The sequence below is a fragment of the Vulpes vulpes genome, chromosome 7 (assembly GCF_048418805.1).
Source record: "Vulpes vulpes isolate BD-2025 chromosome 7, VulVul3, whole genome shotgun sequence".
In the NCBI taxonomy this organism is placed as follows: Eukaryota; Metazoa; Chordata; class Mammalia; order Carnivora; family Canidae; genus Vulpes; species Vulpes vulpes.
Window position 1 is genome coordinate 1,780,997 of NC_132786.1, and position 14,446 is coordinate 1,795,442.

The 14,446-nt window shown below is 37.6% G+C and overlaps 1 protein-coding gene across 2 annotated transcripts in view; it reads left to right on the forward strand.

Annotated features, from left to right (window-relative positions):
• The window catches only part of LOC112912510 (aldo-keto reductase family 1 member D1), a 59,511-nt gene extending 48,912 nt beyond the window's left edge, over window positions 1-10,599 (forward strand). For both annotated transcript variants that reach the window (XM_072762785.1, XM_072762786.1), the window contains 2 exons: window positions 6,580-6,662; window positions 8,593-10,599. In XM_072762785.1, the coding sequence (XP_072618886.1) occupies window positions 6,580-6,662; window positions 8,593-8,635 (126 nt within the window). In that variant the 3' untranslated portion in view covers window positions 8,636-10,599. The remainder of the gene's footprint in view (window positions 1-6,579; window positions 6,663-8,592) is intronic.
• Window positions 10,600-14,446: the final 3,847 nt, after the last annotated feature.

Below are 14,446 nucleotides of genomic sequence, written 5' to 3' on the forward strand. Positions count from 1 at the left end.
ATTTAAAAATAAAATAAATGAAATAAAATAATGGGAAATAACCACAAAATGTAAAGGATAAAGAGAAAATTAAATATGTTTACAATGAGAAGAAAAAGTCATACAAATAAAAATTATATAATAAAAAGTTAAAAACAAAAAACTATATTAAATTAAAAGAATGAAGAAAATTTAAAAATGGTATATTGTTAACATTAAAATAACAAAAAATCAAATTTTAACACCCACTATCTGCCTTGTTGCCATCATCCACTGACCCCCATTCCTTGAAGGTTTAATCTCTCTTTAAAAAAAAAAAAAAAAAAAAAAAAGATTTTATTTACCCATTCATGATAGAGAGGGGGCAGAGACAGGCAGAGGGAGAAGCAGGCTCCACACAGGGAGCCCGATGTGGGACTCAATCCCGGGACTCGATCCTGGGACTCCAGGATAACATCCTGGGCCAAAGGCAGCGTTAAACTGCTGAGCCACCCAGGGATCCCCGAAGGTTTTATCTCTTGACTCACTTTCCTTCTCTCCAAAACTACTCCTGTCACAATTCTTAGTAAATTCAACATAAATATGGATGATCCTTCCAATAACCTGGCCTAATAGTTCTTTAACCTCCTCCCCCACAATGATCTTATCCTATATATTTCAGCCACTAATTCCCACTGTTATTCCTTTGAAACTTCCCTTACTATTACCTAATAACTCCTCCACACCCCTCAAAAATCCCCCTCTCTCCTGCATTATCTCTCTACTGCATAACTCCTATCAACATACAAACATGTTGTGACCTCCAGTCTTAAAAGGTAGAATCCAATATAGACTCTTTCCTGCCCCCCCCCCAGCTATTATCCATTTCTTTCTGTTTATGGCAAACCCCTTAAAAAGAGAATTCTATTCTCACTGTCTCCAAGTCCCTTTCCCCTACTTTTTGTTAAACCCATTGAAACCTGACACAGCTCTTGTCGAGGTCACCAATGGCCTCCACCTTGCTAGATCCAATAATCACTTCTCTGTCCTTGTCCTGGTAGATTTTTCAACAGCATTTAATATAGTTAATACTTTTTGTTTCTAGAAATCTTTACTATAAGAGAAGTAGATTGGGGTCGTGAAAGAATATCAGGTATTCAGTTATATATAATCTTAAATAAGTGAATAATTTAGGATAATTTGTGTCATTAAAAAAATGAAAATTCATATAAAATGAATTCATATAAAATAAAATGACACCTGGGTGGCTCAGCAGTTGAGCATCTGCTTTTGGCTCAGGGTGTGATCCCAGGATCCTGGGATCGAGTCCCACATCGGGCTCCCTGCATGGAGCCTGCTTCTCCTTCTACCTGTGTCTCTGCCTCTCTCTGTGTCTCTCATGAATAAGTAAATAAAATATTTTTTTAAAGAAAATTCATATAAAATAAAGAAAAACATTGCATAGAAAGAATGGAGAGGAAGAATTTGGAAGTTTACCTTAAAATTAAAATTAAAGGGTGCCTGATTGGCTTGTAACTTGAGCGTCCAACTCTTGATCTCAGCTCAGGTCTTGATCTCAGGGCAAGGATTTTAAGCCCCACATTGGGCTCTATGCTGGGTGTAGAGCCTACTTAAAAAAAATTAGAATTGAAAATCATGAAATCATTTTATTTTAGATTCAACAAAATTTAGGTTACAATTGTATATGTGTCTTAAATCTTAAAAGAACCTGAATGAATCAGTATTCATTCTTAAAAACATGCTAGATGAAATTACATAATAACAATGTGATGTTCTCTATTTCACAAAGGTTTTTGCTAAGTGATCATAAAAAGAATAATTCTGGTAAAATTTCACAGGGCTTCATCTGAATATTGTAAATCCTTTGATTTTTTTTTTTCAAATCACACTCTTCTGATACATCTACTAAAGTAGATTTTAACTGCATCAGATTCCTATTTGAAAATATTTTACCTGTAATTAAAGCAAACCAAGATCTTTTTTTTTTTAAGATTTTCTATATTTATTCATGAGAGACAGAGAGAGGCAGAGACATAGGCGGAGGGAAAAGCAGGTTCTTCACAGGGAGCCTGTTGCAGGACTGGATACTGGACCCTCGGATCACACCCTCAGCCAAAGACAGATGCTCAACCGCTGAGCCACCCAGGCATCCCTAAACCAAGATCACTTTCATTGACTTCATGAAATCTTGCATCTTTGGCAAGATTTTCAATTTCATTCTACATTATATATTCATTGAAATCAGAAAATGACTCACCAACACTGAAAAAGAAGGTTTGAGTAAGGATTTATTTTATAAGTGATTAGTTCATTCATGACTGTTTCTATGTAATGCAAACTTTTGATTCCCTATATAATCTCATAAACTCAATATTTGGATAATAATCAAAGAAAATCATTCCCTGAAAAGAGCACTTGGAAGCAATCCATGGGGGAATGATTAGGTAAATTGTGTTAGGATGCAGTAATTAAATTTAAATCAGTCTATTTTGACAGAAAAGGTCACATTACATGCATGAAAAAAAGCGGAATAAATTATTGCATATTACTTGTATGTTGAATGTTTGGAAGGAATTTTTAGGAAGAATAGGACTAGGGTTGGTGGGTAACAAGAGGACATTTCATTTATTATTCCATGCATGCCAATATACTTCTGTAGTAATTTCTCATTAAAAAGGCATGTATTTATGTATTACTTATATAATTAAAATTTATCAATATAAATTACTAAAATAAAAATGAAAGGATAACAAGATAAGGCAATAAAGAGGAGATAATTATTAACAAAGCAAATATTAAAAACATAAATAAGCTAAAATAAAATATTAAAATGTTAATAAAGAACAAGAGTATAAAATTTACAAGCTAAGAAAAAATAAATCAATGAAAATGTAATAGATTTAAAAAGTAGAAGACCTATTAAAAATGATAGGGAAAATGATTAAGAAGATAAAGCAAGGGGGATCCCTGGGTGGCTCAGCAGTTTAGCGCCTGCCTTTGGCCCAGGGTGTGATCCTGGAGCCCCGGGATCGAGTTCCGCGTCGGGCTCCCGGCATGGAGCCTGCTTCTCCTTCTGCCTGTGTCTCTGCCCCCCTCTCTCTCTTTCTATGTCTATCATAAATAAATAAATAAAATATTTTTTAAAAAGATAAAGCAAATTAAAAGTTAAAAATACATAAGCAAATTTAGAGACTAGGGAATATTTTTTAAAAACAAGTGCACAAAAGCCATAGTCCAGAATCAGAAGTTCAGCATCTCATCCAGAAACAATAAAAAGTTCTTCACTCTTGAAATTTTAGATGTCCTGAATATATGTTATTGCAGAGTATTTGGAATGTCCTGCAAGATGGCCCCAGCAGAAGTGTCTCAAAGACAAAGACCATCCCCAGCTCTGCATGAGGATGTGGCCCCCCAGCACCAGCCCAACTTCTTTCACATTTGCAGATATTCATAAATTTTTGATGTAAATTTTTGACATAAATTTGAAGTAATCTTTTATGTGTATGTCACTAATAACAGAGCTTCAACATATATGAAGGACTAAAAGGAAATACCTGACAGAACTGAAACAAAGATATTAACAATTATTTTTGTATCAATTTTATTTACATTCCAGTTAATTAACACATAGTATAATTTTGGTTTCAAGAGTAGAATTTAGTGATTCATATAACACCCAGTGTTCATTACAACAGGTGCCCTCCTTAGTGCCCATCACCCATTTAGCCCATCTTCCACCCACCTCCCCTCCAGCAACCCTCAGTTTGTCCTCTATCATTAAGAGTCTCTCTTTTTTTTTTAAGATTTTATTTATATTTTATTCATGAGAGACACACACAGAGAGAGAGGCAGAGACAGGTAGAGAAAGAAGCAGCCTCCGGGCAGGGAGCCCAACGTGGGACTCGATCCCGTGTCTCCAGGATCATGCCCTGGGCTGAAGGCGGCACTAAACCACTGAGCCACCCGGGCTGCCCTGGTTAAGAGTCTCTTATGGTTCACTGTCTCCCTCTTTTTCTTTTCCATGCCCTTGTTCATTTTGTTTTTTAAATTCCACATATGAGTGGAATGTCGTATGGTCTTTGTATTTCTCTGACTGACTTGTTTCACTTAGCATAATGCACTCTAGCTCTATCCACATTATTGCAAATGGAGAGATTTTATTCTTTTTATGGTTGGGTAATATTCCAATATACAGATACCACATCTTCTTTTTCCATTCGTCACTTAGGAGCATTTGGGCACTTTCCATAATTTGGCTATTGTTGATAATGCTGCAGTAAATATCAAAGTGCACGTATCCCTTCAAGTCAGTATGTTTTTATCCTTTGGGTAAATATCCAGCAATGCTGGATCATAGGGTAATTCTATTTTTAACTTTGTGAGGAACCTCCATACTGCCTTCCAGTGGCTGGGTTGAGTGGCTGCACCAGTTTGCAATCCCACCAACAATGTAACAAGGTTCCTTCTTCTCCACATTTTCACCTACACCTGTTGTTTCCTGTGTCGTTAATTTTAGCCATTCTGACAGGTATGAAGTAGTATCTCATCGTGGTTTTGATTTGTATTTCCCTGATGATAAGTGATGTTGAGCATTTTTTCATGTGTCTGTTGGCCATCTGTGTGTCTTCTTTGGATAAATGTCTACTCATGTCTTCTGCCCACTTTTTAACTGGATTTTTTTTTTCTTTTTTAGGTATCAGGTCTTACAAGCTCTTTATATATTTTAGATACTAACCCTTTACCAGACACGTCATTTGAAAATACCTTCTCCCATTTCATAGGCTGCCTTTTAGTTTTAGTGATTGTTTCCTTTGATGTGCAGAAGCTTTTTATCTTGATAAAGTCGCAATAGCTCATCTTTTGCTTTTGTTTCCCTTGCCTCTGGCAATGTGTCTAGTAAGAAGTTGCTATGGCCAATATCAGAAAGGTTACTGCCTGTGTTCTATGGTTTTGATGGTTTCCTGTCTCACACTTAGGTCTTTCATCCATTTTTTATAAAGATTTTATTTATTTATTCATGAGAGACACATAGAAAGAGGCAGAGACATAGGCACAGGGAGCCTGATGCAGGACTTGATCCCAGGACCCCAGGATCACAACTTGAGCCAAAGGTGGATGCTTAACCACTGAGCTACCCAGGTGCCCCAGGTCTTTCCCCCATTTTGAATTTATTTTTATGTATGGTGTAAGAAAGTAGTTCAACAAAATACCATTTGTTGAAGAGACAAATTTTTTTCCATTGGATATTCTTTCCTGCTTTGTTGAAGAATAATTGACCGTATAGTTTTGGGTTTATTTCTGGGTTTTTCTCTTCTGTTCCATTGATCTATGTGCTTGTTTTTGTGCCAGTACCATATTGTCTTGATGAGTACAGCTTTGTAATATAGCTTGAAGTCTGGAATTATGATGCCCCCAGCTCTGCTTTGCTTTTTCAAGATTGCTTTGGTTACTCAGGGTCTTTCTTTTAATTTGGGGTCTTTTGTGCTTCCATACAAATTTAAGGATTATTTGTTCTAGCTCTGTGGAAAATCTTTTGCTGATAGGGATTACATTGAATATATAGATTGCTTTGGGTGTATTAAACATTTTGACAATACTTTTCTTCCAATCTATGAGCATGGAATGTTTTCCCATTTCTTTGTGTCATCTTTAATTTCTTTCCTAAGTGTTCTCTGGTTCTCAGAATACAGATTGTCCCTCACTTTGGTTAGGTTTATTCCTAGGTATTTGACAGTTTTTGGTGCAATTGTAAATGGGATTGGTTCCTTTATTTCTCTTTCTACTGCTTCATTATTGGTGTATAGAAATGCAACAGATTTCTGGGGCACCTGGATGGCTCAATTGGTTAAGTGTCTAATTCTTGGTTTTAGCTCAGGTTGTGACCTGAGGGTTCTGAGACTGAGCCCTGCATTGGGCTCCTCGCCCAATGCAGAGTTTGCTTGTCTCTCTTCCTCTGCTCCTCCCACTTTTTTCATGTATCAATTCTAACAATTTTTTAGTGGAGTCTTTTGGTTTTTCTACAGAGTATAATGTTGTCTGCAAACAGTGAAAGTTTAACATCTTCCTTGCCAGTTTCGATGCCTTCTATTTCTTTTTATTGACTGATGGCTGAAGCTAAAACTTCCACTACTATGTTAAATAACAATAGTGAGAGTGGACATAGGTTTTGTTCCTGACTATAGAGGGAAAGCTCTCAGTTTTTCCCATTGAGGATGATATTAGCTGTGGGTTTTCGTTTATGGCCTTTATGATATCGATGTATGTTCTCTCAATCTCTACTTTGTTGAGGGTTTTTATCCTGAATGGATGCTGTACTTTGTCAAATGCTTTTTCTGCATCTATTGAGAAGTTCATAAGGTTCTTATCCTTTCTTTTATCAATGTGGTGTATCACATCGATTGACTTGTAAATATTGAATTACTCTTGTAGCCTAAGAATAAATCCCCACTTGGTCATGGTGAATAATTATCTTAAACATGTTCATAAGAAAAAAAAAGATGCTCATAAATTTTTGAGGGGATCTTACTACTGGCCTCATTCCCTGATCCCAAGCTTGACCCATTTCCTACCTTCAAAAATGTCTTATTTCTGTTATTTCAGATCTTTGACTTTTCTCTCACTGAAGAAGAAATGAAGGACATTGAGGCCTTGAATAAAAATGTTCGCTTTGTGGAGATGCTCATGTGAGTTCAGGGGACCATTCATCAAATACTACCCAGTGGTACTGGATAGGCCCATAGAAATCACAAGGGTAAAGCCAGTGGGCAGCATGTTTTGAATATTAAACAGGTCTGGGTAAATTACTTTTACTCTAGGAATTTCCTACATGCCACAGTTTTATTTAAAAGATTTCTGGTATTAAAAAAAAAAAAGATTTCTGGTATTCATGACATCCCTTGACTTAGGTTAAGGCATGGCAGGTACCTTGATGAGAATTAAGTCATAGTGTATATATTTTAATATAACAGCAACACGAATACTCGAACCTATTTATTTTTTCCTAAAAATCAAAGTGATGCACAATTTAGAGCAAAGTTATCAACAAAAATGAAAGAGACATGGGAGTAGAGTAGAAAGAGTGCCACATTAGAAGTGAAGAACCTAGGGTTTTAGGCAAATGCCTGCCTGTAAGATGTGGAGCTTCTAATTCCACCTATTAGCTGACTTCCCACAAGCAAAATTCCTTACGCTCCTTCAAAATGTTGTAAATTCAGCTAATCAACTGAATTAGCCCTTTATTCTCTAAATAGTATAGGGCCTTTAAAATAATACGGTTCTCATAAATATATATAGATACATACATACATACATATATTGGTGTATACACTTTTCTTTCTCTTTATTCATTAGTATATCCAGTTTTTGAAATCACCTGGACAGTAATCTGTTTGTAATCTCCTCTTTAAGGGAGCATTTGGAAAATGCTCATTAGGTTAATTCATACAGCTTGAACACTTACCTTATTGGTCCCACTATTTCTCATGAGTCAGAAAGCACACTGACAATGCTAATACCAAATTTCTGAATTAATACAACAGCTGCCTAATGTTAATTTTCTAGAGTAAAACATTATTCAACATTAAAACGTACCACTAAGCCTCGGGAACTGAAAGGTAAACACAAACACAAACACACCAACACTTAATGGTTAATTAATAGCTCTTGAAGATAAATTATTTCAATTGAATAAATATCATTAAATTCAAAAGAGATAGTAAGAGACAAGCTACCAATGTACTGATTTTTTTATGGTTAATTGGTGAATTATTCAGTTTGACATTTGACATATTTAATACCTAATTCCCACAACAATGGGAAAATAACTCATAAGAAATAACTAGATAAATCAGCAAGGAGAAACAAACATTAGGCCTCATTGATCAAAGAAAATGTACCACTTAGGGATGTTAGGCTATGATTCTTCTCTGTTTTTCATCCAGTTGATCTCTAACACTGAAGAACCTTAATTTGTTTTCTATTTTAATTAAAGCTCATAGTACTTGCAGAGAACTGAATTTTAAACATGGTCCATGGAAGGCACAACACACACTCGTCCTTTTTTATTGACTATTCCATCACTTATTTGATAGGTTCATGATCATCATCATTATCATGGAAACTTAAATTCACATTTCTAGATTTCAAACTTTCAATTCTGAAGAGGTCCAGTGAGAAGGACAGGTAAAAACTCTGGAAAGAAAGTGATACTGATGGGTAATAGAATGTTGAAGAGAAACACACATGTGGATCATTGGCATGGAAGGCAGCCTGTGTCAAAACAGCAGAGGGAAGGAAGGAATTGAGAAGGGGCACAAACAACCCTGGGCAGTCATTTCTCACTTCCTGTGCTTTTGTTCTGAGCAAAATGTTGATGTGGAGGCAGCCAGCCTTCCATCACACACACACACTTACTCAAGTACTTACACTACTGTCCAGAGTTTCAGTAAAACACGTTGGCTTGTGGGAAAACAGAGGAGACTGGGTGAGAAACAGAGAGGGAGGACCAGGGGAGAAAGGGAAGGGCCAGTGAAATTGTCAAAGGGGCTGGTCACGCACACAGCTGTGCCATGTTTGCAAGTGAACTGTTTCCCTTTCGGGAATTTGTTTTGACAGGTGGTGTGATCATCCTGAGTACCCATTTCATGATGAATACTGACTTCAGAACGCTCCTGAATTGATTTTTCCCTCCCATGCATGCCAGAACCTTGGGTTGGGTGGTTCCTCCAGATGGAGAAATTTAAAAAGTTTTACTCTCTTTAGATAAAATGATGACGTTAACATGCTTAAGTTTTGTGCCATGTAAATGACTTTGGCTTACGTATGTGAAGAAAAAGATATGTTTAAATCTGTTGAAATAATTATTTGGAAACTATAAGCTTGGATCAAGGCCTTCTGGGTTCCAGATAGAAAAATATTAGGCTTTAGAAAAGACTTTAGAGGCAATGTGTGACGATAAATAACTCTTGAATGTGAGCACTGCCATTGGTAGTCTGAGTTCCTTACTTTAAGCAGTAAACTGGGCAACAAAGAGGGTGGTGAAGTAGTGCATGCCTGTGCTAGCAGTGACCTTGATGATTCGGACCATTGACTGTAACACAGACACAGCCAAGATAAGATCCACACTTGCATTATTAACAAGGACATTGTGTAATGAGAAAGAGCTAAGCATAGAAAAGTCTTAAAATAGAGCTAATTCAACAATCACAGTGGTCAGCAAGGACATAATGACTTGGTTGTTGTTTGTTTCCATCCCATGTGTGTTCATTTAGCTTCTATCCATTCTAAGGGAAGGTTAATGGCTGGCTCTCTCTTGCATGCTTTCAAGGGCCTGAGCATAAACATAACTGGTGATCCATACTTACACTGCCTATCACTCTTGCCTTACTCATCATACAACCACTATTATATGAAGTAGCTTGAGACAATCAACATACACAAATAAAACTCTGAATCATAAAATAATCCAAAGATGACTATTTTTTTAAGTAGGCTCCATGGTCAGTGTGGAGCCCAATACAGGGCTTGAACTCACAACTCTAAGGTCAAGACCTGAGCTGACATCAAGAGTCAGACATTTAACTGACTGAGGCACCCAGGTGCCCCCAAAGATAACTATTTTAAAGGAATTTTAAAAGGAGGCATTAGGGGTGCCTGGCTGGCTCACTTGGTGGAGCATGTGACTTTTAATCTCAGGGTTGTGAGTTCAAGCCCCATGCTGGATACATAGATTACTTAAAAATAACATCTTTTAAAAAAAATAAAATAAAAATAAAAAGGAGGCTTCATAAGATATTATACTTAGGGGATGCCTGGGTGGCTCAGCAGTTGGGCCACTGCCTTCGGCCCAGGGCGTGATCCTGGAGTCCTGGGATCAAGTCCCACATCGGGCTCCCTGTGAAGAGCCTGCTTCTCCCTCTGTCTATATCTCCACAACTCTCTCTCTCTCTCTCTCTCTCAGCGTCTCTCATGAATAAATAAATAAATCTTAAAAAAAAAAAGATATTATACTTAGGACTTTGAAAGTATTATTAGAATAACTATGTGAATTTCAAGAAGTAGCAAGTTCTCAAAAGAACATTGGTAATTTTTTTAAAGATCATTTATTTATTCATTCATAGAGACAGAGAGAGAGAGAGAGAGACAGAGACACAGGCAGAGGGAGAAGCAGGCTCCATGCAGGGAGCCTGACGTGGGACTCGATCCAGGGTCTCCAGGATCACGCCCTAGGCTGCAGGTGGCGCTAAACCGCTGCGCCACGGGGGCTGCCCAAACACTGGTAATTTTACTGCATGTAAATTTTTAATTTTTGAGTATGAAGATTATTAGAATTCTGTAATAGAGCTGTACCAATTTTCAATTCAACTAGAGCATTGTATTTTTTCATTCATATTAAGTCACTCTCATAGGGTAAGAGAGTTTTTCAAAAATTATGTTTTTTTCAAGACCAATTGCTTACAGATGATCTTCAGTGACCTGAAAACACACTTCTGAAAAATCAGCACTTGAAGAAAATTTGATCTCTATTCTCTGTATCTACTGATTCTAATGTAATGCTGTTCTCTGGAAAGTATTTTCCTTACAACAAATAATAAAATGTGATGATTTATTGAACCACACAAATCTCCACTTTGTTGCTAATGACAGAGGGAGGGGAGAAATCATCTGAATTCAATTCAATTGAAAGACTTTGAAGTTCTTACTCTACATTTAGCACTGGGAAATGGGAGGAAAAAAAGAGTATCATAGTGCAAGGACAGAAACTTAAGCCCTGTTCCCTGTTATCAAATGTCTTCAAAATATTTGGGGGGAGGCTGGTGTGAAGGAGAGTTCATATTGTTGAAACCACATTTAAAAGACAAGTATTGGGAAAGAGTTTTACCACTTCACAGGGGGAAAAATATTTCCGAAAGTTAGAGGAGGGGAACTCTACCTTAGTTACACAGAGATGAGGAGAAAGGGTTGAAGACAGAAAACGGGAAGGTCAGGAAATAGTGACAATCTGATATGAGCTTCTGCATGTCACCTCTCCCACCACTCTCACCCCTCGCAAGCTTCCCATCTATTTTGGGATACATTGTGTTCCCGCCTCCCCAAATTCAAAACTTAGAGTCCTAGCCCCTAGCACCTCAAAATGTGACCTTATTTGGAAATATGGTCATTGCATATGTAATTCGTTAAGATGAGGCCATAATGGAAAAGGGTGACCCCTGATGCAATAAAACTGGTACCTTATAGAGGGGAAATTTGGACACAGATAACATACAGGGAGAACACCATGTACATAACAAGACAGAGATCAGAGTGATGCTTTAAATTATTTGTTCCTGGGGTACCTGTGTGGCTTACTAGTTGAGCATCTGCCTTTGGCTCAGGTCATGATCCCGATGTCCTGGGATCAAGTCTCACATTGGGCTTCCTGCAGGGAACCTGCTTCTCTCTCTGCCTATGTCTCTGCCTATGTATGTGTGTATGTATGTGTGTTTGATGAATAAATAAATAAAATATTTTAAAAATATAAATAAATTATTTGTTCCTTATATAAAACAATAACAAACAGAAAGGAACTCTTTGATAATAATACAATGATACTAGATCTATACGTGCATTATTGAACAGATCATCTAAGCAGACAATCAACCTACATCAATGGACAGATCATCTAAGCAGACGATCAACAAGGAAACAAGGGCTTTGAATGACATACTGGACCAGATGGACTTAACAGATATGTTGAGAGCATCCCGTCCTAAAGCAGCAAAATACACATACTTTCAAAGTGCACATAGGACATTCTCCAGAATAGATCACATACTAGGCCACAAATCAGGTCTCAACAAGTACAAAGATTGAGATCATCATACCATGCATATTTTCTGACCACAACACTATCAAACTTGAAGTCAATCACAGAAAAAATCTGTAAAGACCACAAATATATGGAGGTTAAAGAACATCCTACTAAAGAATGAATGCATCAACTGGGAAATTAAAGAAGAAATTAAAAAAAAAATACATGGAAGCAAACAAAAACGGGAACATCATGGTCCAAAAACTTTGGGATGCAGCAAAAGATGTCCTAAGAGGGAAGTGCATAGCAATACAGGCCTACTTCAGGAAGCAAGAAAAACCTCAGATAAACAACCTAACTTTACACACCTAAAGGATCTAGAAAAAGAACAACCAACCAGCAGAAGGGAAATAATAAAGTTTTGAGCATAAATAAATGATATAGAAACAAACAAAAGTAGAACAGATCAATGAAATCAAGAGCTGGTTCTTTGAAAAAATTAGTAAAATTTGTAAACTCCTAGCCAGACTAATCAATAAGAAAAGAGAAAGGACCTAAATAAATAAAATCACAAATGACAAAGGAGAAGTAACAACCAACACCACAGAAGTACAAACAATAACAAGAAAATATTATGAAAACTATCTGCTAACAAATTAGACAACCTGGAAAAAAATGGGTAAATTCCTAGAAACATATAAACTACCAAAACTGAAACAGGAGCAAATAGAAAACTTGAACAGACTGATAACCAGCAAAGAAACTGAATCAGTAATCAAACATCTCCCAAAAAAAGTCCAGGACCAGATGGCTTCACAGGAGGATTCTACTAAACATTTAAAGAGTTAATACCTATTCTCTTCAAACCATTCCAAAAAAATAGAAATGTAAGGAAAACTTCCAAACTCTTCTATGTGGCCAGCATTATCCTGATTCCAAAACCAGACAAAGACTCCACTAAAAAAGAGAACTACAAGCCAATATCTCTAATGAACGTGGATGCAAAAATTCTCAGTGAAGTATTAGCAAATTGATGGGGTGCCTGGGTGGCTCAGTCAGTTAAGCGTCTGCCTTTGGCTTGGGTCATAATCCCAGAGCCCCAGGATCCAGAGCCATGTCACACTCCCTGCTCAGCAGGGAGGCTTCTGCTCTCGCTTACTCTTGCTCATCCTCTCTCTCAAATAAACAAAATACTAAAAAATATATTAGCAAATCAAATCCAATAGTACATTAAAAGAATAATTCACCATAACTGAGTGGGATTTATTCCTGGGCTGCAAGGTAGTTCAATATTCATAAATCAATCACATGACACACTTCATTAATAAGAGAAAGGATAAGAACCATATGATTCTCTCAATAGATGCAGAAAAAGCATTTGACAAAGTACAGCATCCATTTTTGATAAAAACCCTCAACAAAGGGCAACCCAAGTGGCTCAGTGGTTTGGCACCTGCCTTCGGCCCAGAGTGGGATCCTGGAGACCTGGATCGAGTCCCACATCGGGATCCCTGCATGGAGCCTGCTTCTCCCTCTGCCTGTGTCTCTGCTTCTTTCTCTCTCTCTGTCTCTCAAGAATACAACCCATCACTGGCTGATAATAATTATTGATTATGATACACATCTGCTATCAGTGTAATGATTTGTGGACTGAAGAACTAGCAGTGAAGTTTATACTTTATGCAATCATTCACGGTTTATTGTATTACCTGAAATTTGGGCCATGTTGTTGGGTGCTGGTGCTAGCTAACCTGTAGTAAATGAAATTTGTACATTTCAGAACCAAACAAAGAAAAGACAGCCAGGATACCTATATCCATTCATGTTTTTCTATCAAAGTACATTCCCAGAGTGTTAAACAGACTCAGGGAAGTTCAAATCCATGGAGCCTCAGTAAATCTGCTTAAAAATCTTATTGCAGGGGATCCCTGGGTGGCTCAGCAGTTTGGCATCTGCCTTTGGCCCAGGGCACAGTCCTGGAGTCCCAAGATCGAGTCCCACATCGGGCTCCCTGTATGGACCCTGCTTCTCCCTCCTCCTGTGTCTCTGCCTCTCTCTCTCTCTCTCTCTCTCTCTCTCTCTATGTCTATCATAAATAAATAAATCTTTTTTAAAAAATCTTATTGTAGGGGATCCTTGGGTGGCTCAGAGGTTTAGGGCCTGCCTTAGGCCCAGGGCATGATCTTGGAGTCCTGGGTTTGAGTCCCACATCGGGCTCCCTGTATGGAGCCTGGTTCTCCCTCTGCCTGTGTCTCTGCCTCTCTCTGTGTGTGTCTCTTGTGAATAAATAAATAAAATCTTTTAAAAAATCTTATTATAATTTCTTTGAAGAAATTGACAAGCTGATTTTAAAATTCATATGGAAATACAAAGGACTCAGAGTAGCCAAAACAATCAAAAAAGAACAAAGTTGGAGGGCTTATAATTCCTGATTTCAAGACTTACTGCAAAGCTACAATAATCATGTGTGTGGTACTGGCCTAAAGACTGACAAGCAGGGCAGCCTGGGTGGCTCAGCGGTTTAGCGCCACCTTCGGCCCAGGGCATGATCCTGAAGACCCAGGATGGAGCACCCCGTCAGGCTTCCTGCATGGAGCCTGCTTCTCCCTCTGCCTGTGTCTCTGGCTTTTTCTCTCTCTCTGTATCTCTCGTGAATAAATAAATAAAATCTTAAAAAAA